At 37.9% G+C, this 22253-nt stretch overlaps 1 protein-coding gene across 1 annotated transcript; it reads left to right on the forward strand.

Annotated features, from left to right (window-relative positions):
* Positions 1-542: 542 nt before the first annotated feature.
* LOC147370556 (UDP-glucuronosyltransferase 2B4-like) lies at positions 543-20794 on the forward strand. Its single transcript, XM_086405531.1, has 6 exons — positions 543-1299; positions 2116-2264; positions 8841-8972; positions 14649-14736; positions 15897-16116; positions 20118-20794. Exons 1-6 carry the CDS (start codon positions 570-572, stop codon positions 20395-20397), a joined length of 1599 nt encoding a protein of 532 aa, XP_086261657.1. The 5' UTR covers positions 543-569; the 3' UTR covers positions 20398-20794.
* Positions 20795-22253: the final 1459 nt, after the last annotated feature.

Consider the following 22253-nt stretch of genomic DNA (forward strand, 5'->3'; position numbering starts at 1 on the left):
ATACAATTGACCAGTCAAACTTAATTGATATCTTTAGTATTAATACATTACACTAAAAAAATCAGAACATACATCTTCAGTCTTTGCAAACTGCAGGATTTCTGCTGCTTTTTCATTTTAGTCCAGAACTTTCCCAAAGTACTTAACATGGGTTTGCACTTGGTCATTTATTGTTTTTGCTGTTTCTGTGTGGGACACAATGTTGTGACCTCATAACCCTCCACCTTGTTGATGTCACCTTATCTCTAATTCTGTGTCAAAGCGACTGCAGACTCAAGAGCCTCTCACTTGCTATTGTTTTACACTAGTTAGTCTTCTTTCTCACAGAATATAATTGATGTGTGTGTACAAGATGGGTGACAGCACTGGCAAATGAATACTAAACACACTGTATAATCTCGAAGTGTTCTGCACTTTGCCTTTTCACTTGATTTCCACATCTGCTGACTATTCATGTAATCTACTTTTTTAAGGAATAGGAGTTATACTTTAACTTCTGGTTGATGACTTCTGGATATAAGCCTGAGCAATAGCAAAAGTTTACAGTAATTAATTTTAAAGGACTGCATATGAGCAAGATGTCTATGAAAAGGCTCTCGCTTTTGCTGCTGCTACAGCTGACTTGCTACTTTAGCGGTGGGAGTTGTGGAAAGGTGCTGGTATGGCCAGTGGAATTTAGTCACTGGCTGAATATAAAGACAATTCTGGAGGAACTTGTCACGAGGGGTCATGAGGTGACTGTTCTGATATCTTCAGCTTCCACTATTCCTAATTCCAGCAAACCATCTACTATGGAATTTGAGACTTTTCCTGTATCTTTAACAAAAACTGATTATGAGAATTTTATAGAACGTCTTCTTGAGGAATGGACGTATGTGTCCAAAGATTCCTTTTGGTCCTATCTTTCAACAGTGAGAAGTTTATTTTGGGAATTTTTTGATACTACTTTAAGTATATGTAAAGACGCTGTTTCCAACAAGAAATTAATGACAAAACTGCAGGAATCAAGGTTTGATATCCTTATTGCAGATGCTGTTGGACCCTGTGGTGAACTGCTGGCTGAATTACTTAAAATACCATTCGTGTACAGTCATTACAGCTCACCTGGCCACATAATTGAGAAGAATAGCGGAAGACTTCCACTCCCACCATCTTATGTACCTGTTATGCTTTCAGAATTAAGTGATCGCATGACATTCATGGAGAGGATCAAAAATATGTTTTATACACTTTATTTTGAGCTTTTCTTCCCAACGTACAAAGAGAAGAAGTGGAATCAGTTTTACAGTGAAGTACTAGGTAAGTTGGGCTTCCTGATGGCTCAGTGTGGTAAAGAATCTACCTGCCAATGCAGGAGACACAGGTTTTATCCTTTGGTCAGGAAGATCCCTTGGAAAAGGAAATGGCATTCCATTCCAGTGTTTTTGCCTGTGAAATCCCATGGACAGGGAAGCCTGTTGAGCTATAGTCCACGGAGTTGAAAGAGTCAGTTACCACTTAGCAACCAAACTACTAGGTAAGTCATGTTTTTAGTTGGTAGCATTAAGTCCTATTTTTCCTATTGCCTTGGAAGTTGAGTTTGTCTAAATACAAATTCACAAAAATTTATCTCAAATAAGTGAAACAGTGAAATAAAAAATATGAAATGACTCTCAATCTAACAAATATTATGCAAACACTTAAATTATAGGGTAGGGTAAAGCCCATTACTCATATCAGATACCAGGAAGTCATTTACCACAGACTGAAGTACCCAGGACATCTGCAAGTGACTATCCAACTTACAAAACTTCTTTTTTTAACTTAAAGTCATTACGAATCTCATAAACTGTCTTGATAGATGAAGACATGTACATGGAGAGTTATACACATATTTGTAGTATAAGTATCCAGTTAGCTTTTAGAAATTGTTTCTGCTTGTGTAAAAACAGATGTATTTCAGATATACTTTATTATCCTATACTATGCTACGGTATATATTTATCAAGCAACAGACACATTCAAACATCTTGGCCACAACATCCCAAGCTCCTTTACACAAATTATCTTATATACACATATGACAATTGTCTCATTTGATCAAACATTTGTTGTTGTTTTTCTTTTTACTTTCAGGAAGACCTACTACCTTATCAGAGACAATGGGGAAAGCTGATATGTGGCTCATTCGAAGCTACTGGGATTTGTCATTTCCTCGTCCACGACTACCAAATGTTGAATTTGTTGGAGGGCTCCACTGCAAACCTGCCAAGCCCCTGCCTAAGGTCACCTACTCCTCCTTGTTGTTCTTTGTGAACTCTGTGTTTTCAATAGGAACATTCTGTGTTCTTTATTTAGAACGTTTGATTACAGGTAGTCAGATACGGGAACCTGGATAAAGTGACCTTCCACCTAGAAAGTGATGTATTTCTATATCAACACAACTATCTGAATTTCATTATCATTACAGAATAAACTAGAGAACATGGGACACTTTGAAAATACATCAATTAAATTACAATTTCATTATTCAACACATAGAGAAGCATCATTCATTAAAGGACACATATTTTTATATAAAAATATATATTTTATATGAAAATAATAGTCATATTATCATCTGGTGATGCCATCCAACCATCTTATCTCACTATAATCAGTTACATTATAATTGTATTATCATTATTAAAGGATACTTTTGTATATAGCATATTCCAGAAGTGAGTGCTAATATAGGCAAGTGGTGTAGGCACAGTTTCTACCACCTGACAGTCCACCTGGAATGATAAAACACAATCAAGTTGTAAAAAATGTTATAATATGGCAAGACCAAAGTGCTAAAGAAATATTCAGCATGAATCATATAAAGTATCTCTGATTCATAGATAATTATGAGATCTGAAGGATGCTCAGGAATAAACAGAGGAATAGGGCAGGGGTGGAAGAAGAGATGGGCTTCCCTCTTAGCTCAGTTGGAAAAAGATATAAAAGAAAGGTAGGTGGAGTAGTGATGACAGTTGCCCAAAGTCCAAGTTTAGTCTAGATAGAAAAAGGCTGAATAAAGAAGAAGATGATGCTGTAGAGGTAAGTTGAAAACAGATAATTATAAACATTTGAAACATCTAGTAGGGGCATTGGGAAGAATAGTGAAAGGATTAAGAAAGAAAGAAAGAGATGACGGCGGTGGTTTAGTCTCTAAGTTGCGTTGGACTCTTGCAATCACATGGACTGTAGACTGCTAGGCTCCTCTGTCCATGGGATTCTCCAGTGTGAATACTGGAGCGGGTTGCCATTTCCTTCTCCAGAGGATCTTCCCAACCCAGGAATCAAAGCCAGGTCTCCTGCATTGCAGGCAGACTCTTTACCGACTGAGCTATGACGAAAGCCCTGAGAAAGAGATAGTCATATATTATTTAAAAATTAAAAGCAAGATGTAGTCACTGGGTTGGATTGTAAATGGTAAAGCATAGGAAGAGACCGTTTAGCAGATTATTGCTACTACTACTACTAAGTCGCTTCAGTCGTGTCCGACTCTGTGCGACCCATGGACTGCAGCCTACCAGGCTTCTCTGTCCATGGGATTCTTGAGGCAAGAACACTGGAGTGGTTTGCCACTTCCTCCTCCAAAGATTATTGTTAGATATAGACAATAATGAGTGAAAACTAGAGTACGGTGTTCACAGAGATATCACATTAACTCATTTTTTCCTTTATTTTAAATTAATTAATTTGTTTTAATTGGAGGATAATTACTTAACATCTTTGTGATGGGTTTTGCCATACATTGACATGAATCAGGATGATTTACTTTAATTAAATCTCTGGGCTGGGAATAAAAACATACATTTATATGTACATTCATTTATATTGTTGGAAATGGGCATTTATTTTAGTTAGTGCTATGGTGAAAAGCAGGAGAAGGCAATGGCACCCCAAACCAGTACTGTTGCCCGGAAAGTCCCATGGATGGAGGAGCCTGATAGGCTGCAGTTCATGGGGTCGCTAAGAGTCGGACACGACTGAGCGACTTCACTTTCACTTTTCACTTTCATGCATTGGAGAAGGAAATGGCAACCCATTCCAGTGTTCTTGCCTGGAGAATCCCATGGACCGAGAAGCCTGGTAGGCTGCAGTCCATGGGGTCGCACAGAGTCGGACACGACTGAAGCGACTTGGTGGCGGCGGCGGTGGTGAAAAGCCTTAAAACCTACAAAAATACTTTAGTATTTCATCTTCTTCATCTGATCGCCAAAGACTTAAAAGTTCCTAACATTACAAAAGTTTATATTAAATGCTGCTGCTGCTAAGTCACTTCAATCATGTCTGACTTTTTGTGACACTATGGACTGTAGCCCAACAGGCTCCTCTGTCCATGGGATTCTCCAGGCAAAAATACTGGAGTAGGCAGCCATTCCCTTCTCCAGGGGATCTTCTCGACCCAGGGATCAAATCCTGGTTTCCTGCACTCCAGGCAGATTCTTTACCATCTGAACCGCTAGGAAAACCCAAACAGTGCTAAATTATACTAAATCAGATACAAAAAAAATATTTACTTAGAAAATAACAAATATAATAAGATCACAGTTTTCTTGAAGATTAAAAAAGCATAAGCTAGAATTACAATTTTCAGGATATATATCATAGTGTATTATTTGATTATAGGATAGAGTAAGGATTAAAATGACAGACACATTTTAGCATAACGTCTTCAAGGTCCACCCATGTTGTCGAAAATGGCAGGATTTCCATCTTTCTCATGGGTGAATGACATTTCATTCGGAGCACGTGTGTCTATGTGTGTGTGTGTGTGTGTTCACATTTGTGTGTATCTATGGAAACATCTTTAAGTAATTCATCCATTGGTGGGCACTTAAGTTTCTTCCCTTAGCTAATTGTGAATAATGCTGCAGTCAACATGGAGCACATATACCTCTTCAATATCCTGTTTTTATTTCCTTTGACTGTATACCCAGAAGTAGAATTGCTGGATCATACAATAGATCTATCTTTAATTGTTTTAGGAACCTTCAATTTATGTTCCATAAGGGCTAAACCAATTTACATTCCCACTGAGAGTATACAAGCATTCACTTTTCTCCACATTCTCACAACACTTTTCTCTTCTTGGTTATAGACTTTCTAATTGGGGTGAGGTAATATCTGATTGTGATTTTGAAATACATTTCCCTGATGATTACTGATGTTGAGTATCTTTTCCTATACCTGGTGACCATTTGGAAATCTTCTTTGTAAAGTGTCTATTTTGTTCATCTGCCCATTCTTTAATTGAATTTTGTTGTATGAATTGTGCATATATTCTGGATCTTAACCCCTCATTCAATATGTGGTTACAAAACTTTTCTTCCATTCTGTAGATCACATTTTCGTCTTGCTGATTATTCTTTTGCTGTGCAGAAGCTTTTAAGCTTGTTGTAGTCCCACTTGTGATTTTTTCCTTTTGTTGTGGTCTTGATGTCATTAAAAAAAACATCATTTTCAAGACCAGTGTCAAGGAGTTTTATCATTATATTTTCTTTTAGGGATGTTATGGTATCTGGTCTTATGTTTAAGTTATTGACTCATTTTGAGTTGTTTTTGTGAGTGGTATAAGATAGAGGTCTCGTTTTTTGCTTTTTTGTTTTTTTCATATGTTTATCCAGTTTTCTCAGAAAAGAAAGAAGTGACTAACATTTCCACAATTGGTGTTCTTGTTTCCCTTGCTCCCTTGTTGAATATTAGTTGAACCCTGTATGCTGTTCCATGGTCTATGTGTCTATTTGGGGGCCAGTACACTATTATTTGAAATACTGAAACATTGTGGTAAATGTGAAATTTCAAGGTGTGGTTCTTTTGGCTTTTGGGGTATACCAGACCACCTGACCTGCCTCTTGAGAAACCTGTATGCAGGTCAGGAAGCAACACTTAGAACTGTACATGGAACAACAGACTGGTTCCAAATAGGAAAAGGAGTACATCAAGGCTGTATATTGTCACCCTGCTTATTTAACTTCTATGCAGAGTACATCATGAGAAACGCTGGGCTGGAAGAAGCACAAGCTGGAATCAAGATAGCTGGGAGAAATATCAATAACCTCATATATGCAGATGACACCACGCTTATGGCAGAAAGTGAGGAGGAACTAAAAAGCCTCTTGATGAAAGTGAAAGTGGAGAATGAAAAAGTTGGCTTAAAGCTCAACATTCAGAAAACAAAGATCATGGTATCTGGTCCCATCACTTTATGGGAAATAGATGGGGAAACAGTGGAAACAGTGTCAGACTTTATTTTTCTGGGCTCCAAAATCACTGCAGATGGTGACTGCAGCCATGAAATTAAAAGATGCTTACTCCTTGGAAGGAAAGTTATGACCAACCTAGATAGCATATTCAAAAGCAGAGACATTACTTTGCCAACAAAGGTCTGTCTAGTCAAGGCTATGGTTTTTCCTGTGGTCATGTATGGATGTGAGAGTTGGACTGTGAAGAAGGCTGAGAGCCGAAAAATTGATGCTTTTGAACTGTGGTGTTGGAGAAGACTCTTGAGAGTCCCTTGGACTGCAAGGAGATCCAACCAGTCCATTATGAAGGAGATCAGCTCTGGGATTTCTTTGGAGGGAATGATGCTAAAGCTGAAACTCCAGTACTTTGGCTACCTCATGCGAAGAGTTGACTCATTGGAAAAGACTGATACTGGGAGGGATTGGGGGTGGGAGGAGAAGGGGACAACAGAGGATGAGATGGCTGGATGGCATCACTGACTCAATGGACGTGAGTCTGAGTGAACTCCGGGAGTTGGTGATGGACAGGGAGGCCTGGTGTGCTGCCATTCATGGGGTCACAAAGAGTCAGACATGACTGAACTGAACTGAATATGGTGGTTGCCAGTACTGAGAGGTGGAAGAACAGGGGAAATGTTGTTTAAGGATACAAATTTGCATTTCTTAGTAAATAAATGCTAGAGATCTAAGGTATAGAGTAGTAGCTATGCATACATGCTCAGTAATGTCTGACTCTTCGCGACCCTGTGAACTATAGCCAGCCAGTCTCCTCTGTCAATGGGATTTCCCAGGCAGGAATATTGGGGTGGGTTGCCATTTAAAATTTGGAATTATTCTAGTACAGAAAGTAACCTTTTTTTTTTAATCAGAAAGGATCAAGGACCACAAAGCAAAATAATTCAGAAACAATTCCAGGCAAATACGGATTCACCAGGAGCTTTATTTAGTTAGAAGTGAATTACTCAAAAGCTGACCAGACCTGGAACCTTTTCCTCTGTGGAGCAGGTGCTCCCAGGGGGACTCACTGAAGTCATGTTGAAGTTTCTTCACCGCAGTTAGACATAGCACATCCATCTGTGACATTAATTATGCAAGTTCAGGACAAAGGCACATGTAAAGAAACACAGTCATATGATTGCTCGAATAAGCAACTATACAAGTGTAACTTTGGATTATAAATAGAACTCACAGAACTATTTCATACAACTTCCAAACTATAATACTTGACTCCTCAAGTCAGTAGTTAGTAATTTAGACAGAGTTTGGAAATTATGACAAAGTTTAAGGTGAAGAATAGGATTACAGAACTGAACAAATGACATAAAGTGATTCAGATCATATTTTTTTTCATAGTGCTCATAGTCAGGAAATGAAATATTAATGAGTAACCTAAATAATTCTCAAAAAGTCTGTCTGGAATAAATAAATGATTTAGCATAATTATAATAACAAAGAACCAAAGGGGGTTGAATCAGGCAAGTAACTTCTTTCCAAGAATCTATGTTAGTAATTAATATCAAGATTAATGAAGAGTCTGAGGATAATATAGTTTAATAATATCTCCTTGTACTGAGTACTGGCTCTATCTTATTTCCTGCTTATACAGAGACACATTGCACAAATATATATAATGGCAGAAATTGACTTCATATCACCTATTCTTTTCCCAGGATCTCAAGGATGAAAATGCTTTTTTAAAAAAAAATCATTATAAAAAATAATATAAAGTCCCTCAAAAAAATTTCTTTAATGATTTTTAGGTTGAAAATTTATTAGCACAACTGACCAAAGTCCAAGATATGAAGTTAATATGTTCAAGAGAGTTGGGGGGGTGGGGTGGGTGAGGGATGGAAATCACTCTATTAGCTAACTGTATAGTATGTGAAAAGAATAATGTGAACTTTCTAATATAAAACCTGTCTACACATATAGCTCAGCAATTCCTTTTCTGGGTTTGTTTCCAAAATAATTGAAATTAGGTTCCCAATGAGATACCTGTACAACATATGCATGAAAGCTCTATTCACAGGAGCCAAGAGGTTGAAGCAACCCAAATGTCCATCAACAGAGGAAGCAATAAACAAAATGTCATGTATACAAACAATGGAATATTACTCACCGTTAAAAGGAAATTCTGACACATGTCACAACATGAATGAACCTTACATTAAGTGAAAATAACTAGTCAGAAAAAGACAAATACTGTGCAATTCAACTTATAAGAAGTATCCAGACTAATCTCATTTGTAGAAACAGAGTAGAATGAAACTTGCCAAAGGCTAGAGAAAGAGAAAAGTAGAGTTTCTTAACGATCATAGACTTCCAGTTTTGTCAGATGAAAAAGTTCTGGAGATTGGTTGCACAATGTGAGTATACTTAATACTACTATACTACACACTTAGGAACAATTAAGAAGTAAATTTTATGCCATGTGTATCTTACCACAATATTTTTGTAAGAAATCACTACTCTGATATCTCAAGACAATTTCTGATTTTCTCTCTTTAGTTGCTTGTAGCAATCCCTTCAATAATGTCTGTTATGCTACTGCTCTTTTGTGATGGGCATATTCTTTTTTCACAGGAAATGGAAGAGTTTGTGCAGAGCTCTGGAGAAAATGGTATTGTGGTGTTTTCTTTGGGGTCAATGGTCAGTAACATGTCAGAAGACAGAGCCAAGGTGATTGCATCAGCCTTCGCTCAAATTCCACAAAAGGTAGATACAATAACTTAATCATGGACAACTCTTTAATAAGTCTGTTAAACTCTGTAAAGATCTGATCTTAGACATTTTCTATCAGAAAGGTAAATAATATGATAGCAGCAATTTATCGCATATATATACATATATATGTGTATATATAAACCAAAATATACACTGCAAGTGCTACGGCAGTACAGGGAGTGCCTTTGATCCATAATAATTTTAATTACTCAACATAGCAATAAAAAGAATGATATTTAAGAGACACAGTGTGAATTTTGGTGTTATTAATACAATGGTAGCATGGGCAAGAAGATTAACCAGTAAATTCTGCTTTGTCACTTGTTCCTTTACTTTGAAGGATTTCTGAGGACACAACACACATACAGATGCTCTCAGGAGTTAAATTTTAACAGTAAATGTAGTCATGCAATATTGATTCAAGTCAAACAATTTCACTTTTCATTGCTTTTGGAACTAGGGCTTAATAATTTGTAATTTAAGAGAACATACTTCTTCAGCAGCACTGATTAACTTATTTTTAAAAAATTATGCTGTTGTTGTTTAGTCATTAAGTCATCTGAATCATTGCAGTCCCATGGACTACAGCATGCTAGGCTCCCCTGTCCTTCACTATTACCCAGGGTTTGCCCAGATTCATGTCCATCGATTTATTGATGCTATCTAAACATGTCATCCTCTGCCAGCCCTTCTCCTTTTGCCATCAACCTTTCCCAGATCAGGGTCTTACCAATGAGTTATCAGGTGGCCAGAGTATTGGAATTTCAGCATCAGTACTTCCAATGAATATTCAAGATTGGTTTCCATAGGATTGACTGGTTTGATGTCCTTGCCATTCAAGTGATTCTCAAGAATCTTCTCCAGCACCACAATTCAAAAGCATCAACTCTTCAGCGCTTAACCTTCTTTAAGGACTTCCCGAGTGGCTCAGATGGTAAAGCGTATGCCTACAATGCAGGAGACCTGGGTTCGATCCCTGGGTCAGGAAGATCCTCTGAAGAAGGAAATGGCAACCCACTCCAGTACTCTTGCCTGGAAAATCCCAAGGATACAGAAGCCTGGTAAGCCCCAGTCCATGGGGCTGCCAACAGTCGGATACGACTGAGAGACTTCACCTTATCTTATCTTACCTAACCTTCTTTACTGTCCAACGCTCATATTCATACATGATTACTAGAAAAAAATATAGCTTTGATTATATGGGCCTCTTTTGGCAGAGTGATGTCTCTGCTTTTAATACTTTATCTAGATTTGTCATAGATTTTCTTCCAAGAAGCAAGTGTCTCTTCATTTCATGGCTGAAGTCACCATCCACAATGATTTTGGAGCCCAAGAAGATAAAATATGTCACAGCTTCCACATTTTCCCCATATATTTGCCATGAAATGATGGGACCAGATGCCATGAACTTATTGCTTTGAATGTTGATTTTAAGACAACTTTTTCACTTTCATCTTTCACCCTCATCAAGAGTCTCTTTCAATTCAGTTCAGTCACTCAGTCGTGTCCGACCATTTGCAACCCATGAATTGCAGCACACTAGGCCTCCCTGTCCATCACCAACTCCCGGAGTTCACTCAGACTCACGTTCCTCGAGTTTGTGATGCCATCCAGCCATCTCATCCTCTGTCATCCCCTTCTTCTCCTGCCCCCAATCCTTCCCAGCATCAGAGTCTTTTCCAATGAGTCAAGTCTTCACATGAGGTGGCCAAAGTACTGGAGTTTCAGCTTTAGCATCATTCCTTCCAAAGAAATCCCAGGGCTGATCTCCTTCAGAATGGACTGGTTGGATCTCCTTGCAGTCCAAGGGACTCTCAAGAGTCTTCTCCAACACCACAGTTCAAAAGCATCAATTCTTCGGCGCTCAGCCTTCTTCACAGTCCAACTCTCACATCCATACATGACCACAGGAAAAACCATAGCCTTGACTAGACGGACCTTTGTTGGCAAAGTAATCTCCGGTTTTCAATATGCTGTCTAGGTTGGTCATAACTTTCCTTCCAAGGAGTAAGCATCTTTTAATTTCATGGCTGCAGTCACCATCGGCAGTGATTTTGGAGCCCCCCAAAATAAAGTCTGACACTGTTTCCACTGTTTCCCCATCTATTTGCCATGAAGTGATGGGACCAGATGCCATGATCTTCGTCTTCTGAACGTTGAGCTTTAAGACAACTTTTTCACTCTCCACTTTCACTTTCATCAAGAGGCTTTTTAGTTTTCTTCAGTTTCTCCCATAAGAGTGGTGTCATTTGCATATCTGAGGTTATTGATATTTCTCCTGGCAATCTTGATTCCAGCTTGTGCTTCTTCCAGCTCAGCGTTTCTCCTGATGTACTCTGCATATAAGTTAAATAAGCATGGTGATAGTATACAGCTTTGATGTACTCCTTTACCTATTTGGAACCAGTCTGTCGTTCCATGTCCAGTTCTAACTGTTGCCTCCTGACCTGCATATAGGTTAGCATAGTCAGTGAAGCAGAAATAGATGTTTTTTCTGGAATTCTTTTGCTTTTTCTATGATCAAATGAATGATGGCAATTTGATCTCTGGTTCCTCTGCCTTTTCTAAACCCAGATAGCACATCTGGAAGTTCTTGGTTCATGTACTGCTCAGGCTGAGCTAAATGATTTTTGAGTATTACCTTGCTAGCATGTGAAAGGAACATAATTTTACAGTAGTTTGAACATTCTTTGGCATTATCCATCTTTGGGTTTGGAATGAAAACTGACCTTTTCCAGTCCTGTGGCCACTGCTGTGTCTTCTAAATTTGCCGGCATACTGAGTGCAGCACTTTAACAGTATTATCTTTTAGGATTTGAAATACCTCAGCTAAAATTCCACTAGCTTTCTTCATAGTAATACTTCCTAAGGTCCCATTTTCTTCACACTCCAAGATGTGTGGATCTATGAGTGACCATACCATCATAGTTATCCAGGTTACTAAGATCTCTTTTGTATAGTTCTTCTGTGTATTCTTGCCACCTCTTCTTAATATCTTCTGCTTCTGTTGGGTCCATACCATTTCTGTCCTTTATTGTGCCCATCTTTGCATAAAATGATCCCTTGGGATCTCTAATTTACTTGAAGAGATCTCTAGTCTTTCACATCCTATTGATTTCTCTATTTCTTTGCATTGTTCACTTAAGAAGGCCTTCTTATCTCTCCTATCTATCCTCTGAAATTCTGCATTCAGTTGAGTATATCTTTCTTTCCCTTTCTCCCTTGGCCTTCACTCCCCTTCTTTTCTGCATTATTTATAAAGCCTCCTCAGATAACCACTTTGCCTTCTGGCAAATCCTTTTCTTTGGGGTTGTTTTGATCGCTGCCTCCTGTACAGTGTTACACACCTCTATCCACAGTTCTTCAGGCACTCTGTATATCAGATATAACCCTTGAATCTATTCATCACCTCCACTGTGTGATTATATGGGATTTGATTTCTGTCATACCTGAATGGCCTAGCAGTTTTCCCTGCTTTCAATTTAAGTCTCTCTTCAATTCAAATCTGAATTTTGCACTAAGGTGCTCATGATCTGAACCACAGTCAACTCCAGGTCTTGTTTTGCTGACTGTATAGAGCATCTCCATCCTCAGCTGTAAAGAACATAATCAATCTGATTTCGGTATTGACCGTCTGGTGATGTCCATGTATAGAGTCATCAGTTGTTGGAAAAGGATGTTTACTATGACCAGTGTGTTCTCTTGACCAAAGTCTGTTAGCCTTTGCCTGCTTCTTTTAGTACTACAAAGCCAAACTTGCCTGTTACCCGAGATATCTCTTGACTTCTTACTTTTACATTCCAATGCCTATGATGAAAAGACTTCTTCTTCATTATTTTGTGTGTGTGTGTGTGTGTTAATTCTAGAAGGTCTTGTGGGTCTTGCTGAATCAATCTTTAGCTTCTTCAGCATAGTGCCTGGGGCATAGACCTGGATTGCTGTGATGTTGAATGGTTTGCCTTGGAAATGAACCAAGATCATTCTGTTGTTTTTGAGATTGCACCCAAGCACTCCATTTCAGAACTTTTTTGTTGACTGTGAGAGCTAGTCCATTTTTTCTAAGGAATTCTTAACCACAGTAGTAGATATAATGGTCATCTGAATTAAATTCATCGAACTTGTCCATTTTAGTTCATGGATTCCTAAGATGTTGATATTCACTCTTGCCATCTCCTGCTTGACCATGTCCATTACCTCGATTTCATTGGCCTAACATTCCAGGATCTTATGTTCTTTACAGCATCATACTTTCACCACCAGACACATCCACAGCTGAGCATCATTTCTTCATTGTCCCAGTCACTTCATTCTTTTTGGATCTATTAGTAATTGCCCTCCACTCTTCCTCAGCAGGATATTGGACACATTCTGACCTGGAGAACTCATCTTCCAGTGTCATATATCTTTGCTTTTTCATACTGTTCATGTGGTTCTCACGGCAAAGATAGTGCAGTGGTTGTCCATTCCCTCCTCCAGTGGACCACAGCTTGTCAGAACACTCCACTATGACCCATCTGCCCTTGGGTAGCCCTGCAGAGCATGGCTCATAGCTTCATTGAGTTACACAAGCCCCTTTACCGTGACAAGGCTGTGATCTATGAAGGGGATTAATAAATTGTAAATAAGCCAAAATATTTATCTTAGGTGATTGACTGCATACTTTTTCCTCTCTATAATCAAAATGTGTAAAATTTAATAAAATAACTTTTCATTTTAACTACTTGATATATGTAAACTCTTTTATAACAGTCAAAAATAAATAAATCACTGAATATTGAATTTGAAAATGAGCACTAGCATATAAAGAAAGCAAATGAATGTGTAGGTTATGTGTAATCTGCCACTGGCTTGTTGTATTGGAAACAAAACCACCTATCCATGGAAGAAAAGCTATGACAAACCTAGACAGTGTGTTAAAAACCAAAGAGAGCACTTGCCCAGAAAAGCCCATATAGTCAAATCTATGGTTTTTCAGTAGTCATGTATGGATGTGAGAGTTGGACCATAAAGAAGGCTGATTGCCAAAGAACTGATGCTTTTGAATTGTGGTTCTGGAGAAGACTCTTGAGAGTCCCCCGACTGCAGGATCAAACCAGTCAATCCTAAGTTAATTAACCTTGAATATTCATTGGAAGGACTGATGCTGAAGCTGAAGCTCCAATACCTTGGCCACCTGATGCAAAGAGATGGCTCATTGAAGAAGACCTTGATGCTGAGAAAGATTAAGGGCAGGAGGAAAAGGGAGTGACAGAGGATGAGTTGGTTGGATAGCAACACTGAATCAATGGATATGAATACGAGCAACTTCTGAGAGATAGTGAAGGACAGGGAAGCCTAGCAAGCTGCAGTCCATGGGATGCAAATAGTTGAACACAACTTAGTGATTGAAAACCAACAACAAAACAGTTTGTTTTTTTTTTAATATTTGAATTGGTCATTGAAAATCTCATTTGTCTCTGCCATCATGTGTACATAATTAATACATCAAATGTAGGTATTCCTGTGTATGTCTTTCTATTACTAGTTACCATTACTTAATATGTCTTCATTTCCTTACATGTCATATGGAAGACATGTAATTATATGTATCTTGCGTCAATTTAGAAATTATTAGTATAACTATGAAGTTCAACTCATAGAATAAGGTATTTCCTTTACTTTTAACAGGTGCTATGGAGATATGATGGCAAAAAACCAGATACCTTAGGACCCAACACCCGGTTGTATAAATGGCTTCCCCAGAATGACCTTCTTGGTGAGACTTGTCAGAACAAATAATGAAAATATGAGTAACAGCCAAGCAGAGTGAGAGTGCTTCAACAGGAAACACACTTAGAAAGCAATTAATTATTGAAACACTGAAAAAGAAAACTTTACTAGTCTATTATAATTGTCTTTGTTATGAGAAAAAAAGGAGAACATATAAAAGTTGTCAGTTTATTCTATGTAGTCACATCCCTTATAGCTAGAATCTTTACTTTAGCTGTAATTACTTCTCACAGTGAACTTTTCAATAACTTCCTGGATTGTTGTTCTGTCTCTGAATTCTTTCATTATACTTATCATTTCCATTCTGTATCTTAAAAATAAGAACTCTTGTGCCATTACCAATGACTCTCTGCTGCTGCTGCTGCTGCTGCTGCTGCTGCTGCTAAGTCGCTTCAGTTGTGTCCGACTCTGTGTGACCCCATAGATGGCAGCCCACCAGGCTCTGCCAGCCCTGGGATTCTTCAGGCAAGAATACTGGAGTTGGTTGCCATTTCCTTCTCCAATGCATGAAAGTGAAAAGTGAAAGTGAAGTTGCTCAGTCTCGTCTGACTCTTAGCGACCTCATGCACTGCAGCCTACCAGGCTCCTCCGTCCATGGGATTTTCTAGTCAAGAGCACTGGAGTGGGTTGCCATTGCCTTCTCCCACCAATGATTCTCAATTTTCTGTGAAAAAAAAAAAAGGCACAATCATTTTTGTGAAGCAATAACACACTTCATGGTAAAATTTAGCTTTTCCTTCCTCTGGTTCCAGTGCCACTACCATTATCTTTCTTTTCCCCTGACACCATTCCTATCAAACTAAATGGCTTCACTGTATCTTTAGGTGAATAAATTTCGGCATGTCCTCCTCTTTTTTTGCACATGTGGTTTCTTTACCCAGAATGCTCTTTCAAGTTGTTCCCCTGCCGATCCTGGATTCATTTGTGACGTTCAAGTGACTCAGCACTTCTTTCACAAACTCTGCATTTACCCCGTCAGCAGACATAGCCGTTTCTTCTGAGTTCTGAAAGCAAGTTAAAAGCACTTTCATATGCGTAATAATCTGTTATCTAAAAGATACTCCTCCATCCAGTGCCTTATAATACCCATTTCTCATTTTATTCTGAGTTATAATTAATAACCTTACTGAATTCACTCAATCCTAGGCCATCCAAAAACCAAAGCCTTTATAACTCACGGTGGAAGCAATGGTGTTTATGAGGCCATCTATCACGGGATCCCTATGGTGGGCACTCCTTTGTTTGCTGATCAAGCTGATAACATCGCTCGAATGAAATCCAAGGGAACAGCTGTCAGGTTGGACTTGGAAACAATGTCAACAAGAGATTTGCTCAACGCATTGAAGGAAGTCATTAATAATCCTTCGTGAGTATATATATATATATATTTTTTTTTCTTTTTCTTTTTTTCTTTACCAGCTAATCTTTCTAGAGAAGTTCTCATCTGAAGGCCAGGGAGGCAGTGATGAGTCTTCACATAAGCACAATGAGGTGTAAGATTTGCTCGATGTTTTGAAAACAGACAAAAATAACAGGTTGTGAATGTCACATTAAGATTTTTTCATGGTTTTATGGAAAAAGTTTGTCAGTGTTTTAAAGATAGTGGAGAAATGTTGAAAACTTAATCATTAGAATGAGAAGAATCACTGAAATGGTAGTAGAAGGATTAAGAAGCATTGAGAACAAAGTTATTGTAGGGAACCATGAATGCGATGGATACTCATCTGCCCACTTTCTTTCAGCATGTGAACTTCTCAAATGTTTTAAACTCTTAAAAGATGGTTTATTTTCACTAAACCATCATGACATCATCCACTTCAAATTCCAATTACATTTAATATTCTCCAACTTTTCTATGCTAATATTTTGACTCCATCTCTGATAAATGATAAACAGCTATAACTTTCTAATTACCCAGTTTCAACTATGTATATACTATTTATAAATGTGGGTGTATTCTAGGGTTGTTTGTTTTTTTTTTACTGTGGTCATTTTGTCTTGTTTGGAAGAATTATAAATCTAAACATAATTGACTTGGGAGGAGTATGTTGATATGAAAAAGTGAAAGTGTTGGTTTCTCAGTTGTGTTCGACTCTTTGGGACCACATAGACTGTATCCCACCACTCCTCAGTCCATGGAATTTTCCAGGCAAGACCATGGGAGTAGGTAGCCATTCTCTTCTTTAGAGGATCTTGCTGATCCAGGGATCAAACCAGGTCTCTGCATTGCAGGCAGATTCTTTACATCTGAACCACCAGGGAATCCCATATATTGGGATATTCCTTTTTTTAAAAATGTTACACAATTTTTAAAGGTTATTTTCCATTTAAAGTAATTACCAAAGAGTGACTAAATTTCCAGTTTTGTACAACACCTCCTTGAGCTTATATTATTCCCAGTAATTTTGCCTCCTACTCCCCACCTGTGTGTTTCTACTCCCCCAAATCTGGTAACCAATAGATTGTTTTCTGTATCTGCTAGTCTGTAATAATAGTTTGATCCCATCATTGATAAATGGTAAACAACTAGAATTTTCTAATTTACTTTATTACAACTATGTAGATACAGCTTATAAATGTAAGTATCTTCAGAGTTCTTTTATTTGTGCTCATTTTTGTCTTATTTGGAATAGATAGTTACGTTGGGATATTCCTATTTAAAAGCCATATTTTCTAAAAACATATATATTTAATTTCCAAATCACTTCAGGATATACGTGAATTTCAGTGACACAATTATTAATATCACAAATATGATGTATATATTCCCCCTTTTTCATCATAATGACTTTGTAAAGAAAATATTTTGAGAATGTATCGGTAATAGCAGCAAAAAGCATTTTGTGTTTTATAAGCAGTGTTATTTAAATTTAATTTTAGCACAGCTATTGTCGAAAGTGAGCAGCATAAAAAGCACTCTTTTTCTTTTTTTAAAAGAAACAAATCTTTCATTTGCTGTTTTTATGTAAATGTACATATCTCTAGTATCTTTATATGTCTTTTTAATTTTTAATAATGTAATGTTGGGGTCAAAAATGAAGATATACTGAATGTTCATGATATGCTACATGTTGTATTTACTAAAACAGTGTTCAGTTCAGTTCAGTTCAGTCGCTCAGTCATGCCTGACTCTTTGTGACCCCATGGATGGCAGCACACCAGGCCTCCCTGTCCATCACCAACTCCCAGAGTTCACTCAGACTCATGTCCATCGAGTCAGTGATGCCATCCAGCCATCTCATCCTCTGTCATCCCCTTCTCCTCCTGCCCCCAATCCCTCCCAGCATCAGAGTCTTTTCCAATGAGTCAAGTCTTCACATGAGGTGGCCAAAGTACTGGAGTTTCAGCTTTAGCATCATTCCTTCCAAAGAAATCCCAGGGCTGATCTCCTCCAGAATGGACTGGTTGGATCTCCTTGCAGTCCAAGGGACTCTCAAGAGTCTTCTCCAACATCACAGTTCAAAAGCATCAATTCTTCGGCACTCAGCCTTCTTCACAGTCCAACTATCACATCCATACATGACCACAGGAAAAACAATAGCCTTGACTAGACGAACCTTTGTTGGCAAAGTAATGTCTCTGCTTTTGAATATGCTATCTAGGTTGGTCATAACTTTCCTTCCAAGGAATAAGAGTCTTTTAATTTCATGGCTGCAGTCACCAACTGCAGTGATTTGGGAGCCCCCAAAAATAACGTCTGACACTGTTTCCACTATTTCCCCATCTATTTCCCATGAAGTGATGGGACCAGATACCATGACCTTCGTTATCTGAATGTTGAGCTTTAAGCCAACTTTTTTACTCTCCTCTTTCACTTTCATCAAGAGGTTTTTTAGTTCCTCCTCACTTTCTGCCATAAGGGTGGTGTCATCTGCATTGCCGAGGTTATTGATATTTCTCCCGGCAATCTTGATTCCAGCTTGTGCTTCTTCCAGCCTAGCATTTTTCATGATGTACTCTGCATAGAAGTTAAATAAGCAGGGTGACAATATACAGCCTTGATGTACTCCTTTTCCTATTTGGAACCAGTCTGTTGTTCCATGTCCAGTTCTAACTGTTGCTTCCTGACCTGCATATAGGTTTCTCAAGAGGCAGGTCAGGTGGTCTGGGATTCCCATCTCTTTCAGAATTTTCCACAGTTTATTGTGATCCACACAGTCAAAAGCTTTGGTATAGTCAATAAAGCAGAAATAGATGATTTTCTGGAACTCTCTTGCGTTTTCCATGATCCAGCGGATGTTGGCAATTTGATCTCTGGTTCCTCTGCCTTTTCTAAAACCAGCTTGAAAACAGTGTTACTTTACACATATTAAGTAACTTCTTTATTGTAGTCTATTCCTATTGTATTAAAAATATATTTCCAGGATTACTGCAGTCTTTGCAAAAACCCAGTGCTCCTCCTGTGTTTTTGACAGTAAAGGGAGAAAAGTTACTTCCATTGTTATAACTACATTGCCATGTTGTAGCACTTTGTGATTTAAACTTCATGTGCTATATCTCTTTATTCTGCTTTCTTGTCTGTTAATCTGCCATCATTTCAGCAGTAGAAACAAGTGTGTCTGCAATGCCTGAGAGTGAAATGCTGAGCCTTCTCCAGAATTTTTAGAACAAGAACGAGAACAACAATACCAGTAAACATTTACTGAGTGTCTACTGCATGCCAGGAATGCCTCTAAGAATCAATACAATATTATCAAAATAATTAGATAAGGTACTATTCCTAGCCATTTTATAGTACAATGAAAAACTGAGAAACAGATTCTATCATGATTGAGCCCTCCAAAGTAAAATTAAAAGTTTAAAAATTAAAAAAGTTTTAAAATGTTAATAAAATAAATTAAAAAAAAATAAGAGGAACAGAAAAAATAAAAAAGCAGCCAACAAAGTAAGAGTCAGAAATCAAACTGAGTCAATCTACTTCCACACTTTCAACCACCACTTCACTAATGTAAGATCAGCCCTGTCTGGACATGTCTCCAAACCTCATCACTGATTTACCTGCTATATCTAGATTATAACATTTGAAATACATCTATCAGGTCTATTAACAATTCTTTATGAGATAATTCAAACTTTGGACAAACATATTATGAAGTTCTTTTCTTTTCTTTCCCTTTGGGACAGCTCATTCCATTGTTTAGAATATACAATCTTGTTCTCCCCCATTTTCTTTCTTTTTTTTGTAGCTTGAAACGCTATGCATTTAAGAAATCCTAGCCCATAAGCTAATATCTCAATAATCACCTCAGAGAAAATTATGTTTTTCTTCCACTCTGTGTTGCACTCTGTTACCATCTGCAAGAAAATTTCACATATTTATCTATTATAGCTCATTCCATAAATGATAACTGTTTGATTTTCCTTCAGCTACAAAGAGAATGTGATGAGATTATCAGCCATTCAACATGATCAGCCTATGAAGCCCTTGGACAGAGCAGTCTTCTGGATCGAGTTTGTCATGCGCCACAAAGGAGCCAAGCACTTGCGGCCAGCTATCCATGACCTCACCTGGTTCCAGTACCACTCTCTGGATGTCATTGGGTTCCTACTGGCCTGTGTGGCAACTGCCATATTTGTCATCACAAAATGTTGTCTATTTTGTTGCTTGAAGTTTGCTAAATTAGGAAAGAAGGAGAAAAGAGACTAGCTGTATCAGACCTCAGCGCAGGGGTCCCCAACCCCTGAGATCTAATGGCTGATGATCTGAGGTGGAGCTGATGCAATAATAGAAATAAAGTGAGCAATAAATATGATGTGCTTGAATCGTCCCAAACCCATTGCTTCCTACCCCAGCCCATGGAAAAATTGTCTTCCATGAAACTGGTTCCTGGGGCCTAAAAGGTTGGGTACTGCTGCTCTAGCAGTTCTGCCTCATAGAACTCCTCATAGAACTCCTCATAGAACTCTCCATAAAACTATGTGGGTATGTATTGAAATTTATTGTTTTAATGCAAAAGTATACTAAAAAGATATGATTGAATTTAACTGGTTTTCACATATTGGGTGTAGAAACAAGAACAATAAAAGTCTATTCATAGTATCCATATTATTTTGTAGATATTCAGAATTTTACCTTTATTTTTGTATAGAATTTTATAGCTTTTCCTTGCTATACAAATTGTTCAGTAATTGGAATTCTTTTGAAAGATTCACTCTTTAATTTTATTTGTGAGACCACTAATAGTTCTTCATTTTTACTGTGCATCCAGCCTCAACATCACTTCTTACCTAAAGCCATAGCAAGACACTAGCCTTCGTCCAGTTAATCTCATTTGCCTTTGGAGTGTTTGTGGAATTAGAAGTATAGCAACTGCTACATGCTTCCTTTTATAAAATTGAGATATTTGCAAAAACCTTTAATTTCATGACCTAATTCTCTTTTTGTCATCCACCTTTTATTCACCTATTATTTTCACTCCCATAATCAGCCTTTGCTAATGGATATAAGTTCTCAACTGTATGTTAAGAAAATTATAACCCGAACTCTATATTCAGGTTGAACTCTAAATTCAAAAGAGACTTTTGAATTTTCTTTCTCGCCAAAGCTACCTGAATATATCTATGATCTTATCTATATTTACATATATATCTAAATCTATGTATATTTTTACAATTCAGGACACAGCACCACTTAGCTACTTGCAGATATGATGAAAAATTCAATGGGTTTGTTGAACACAGACTGAATTATTTACTGTTATATTATAATATGGGCTTCCCTGATAGCTCAGCTGGTAAAGAAACTGCCTGCAATGCAGGAGCCCCCAGTTCGATTCCTGGGTTGGGAAGATGCCCCTGGAGAAGGGATAGGCTACCCACTCCGGTATTCTTGGGCTTCCCTGGTGGCTCAGAAGGTAAAGAATCTGCCTGCAAAGTGGGAGACCTGGGTTTGATACCAGGTTGGGAAGATCCCCTGGAGAAGGGAATAGCTACCCACTCCAGTACTCTGGTCTAGAGAATTCCATGGGCAGAGGAGCCAGGTAAGCTACAGTCCATGGGGTCCCAAAGAGCTGGATATGACTGAGCAGCTTTCATTTTCATATTATATTATATCATAACCACACTTTAGATCAGCATTTATCATTCTTTTGTCTCTTTCCTCAGGAAGCTATTGTGTCGTCCCTCCCATAACGCTTACATGTAAACGTTCAATCCCTTATCATGACAGAAAATATTATAGACGTTATTTTCTTTAAACCTAGGTCCACTATGACTGAAATAATCAGAAACAATGAGCACAATACAAACATCACATAAATTTTGTGAAAATATTGGTGAATCAAATGAAAACAATCTGAAGGTACTGATGAAAACTGTACATCAGAAAAGCAGTTTATAATCAAAATGTCCAGGTGAGGGAATGAATCTTGTCTTATTGGTCAAGGGGACCACCATCCACGACATATAACAAAACATTCATCAGCCTTAGGGATAATTTATTTTAAAAAATGAAACACTGATGTTTGGGGAATTATAGGAAAATTTACCAAGAATTTCGCATAG

This window comes from Bos grunniens, chromosome 6 (genome assembly GCF_055505025.1).
Source record: "Bos grunniens cultivar Pamir isolate PY7600 chromosome 6, Bosgru_T2T1.0, whole genome shotgun sequence".
Classification (NCBI taxonomy): domain Eukaryota; kingdom Metazoa; phylum Chordata; class Mammalia; order Artiodactyla; family Bovidae; genus Bos; species Bos grunniens.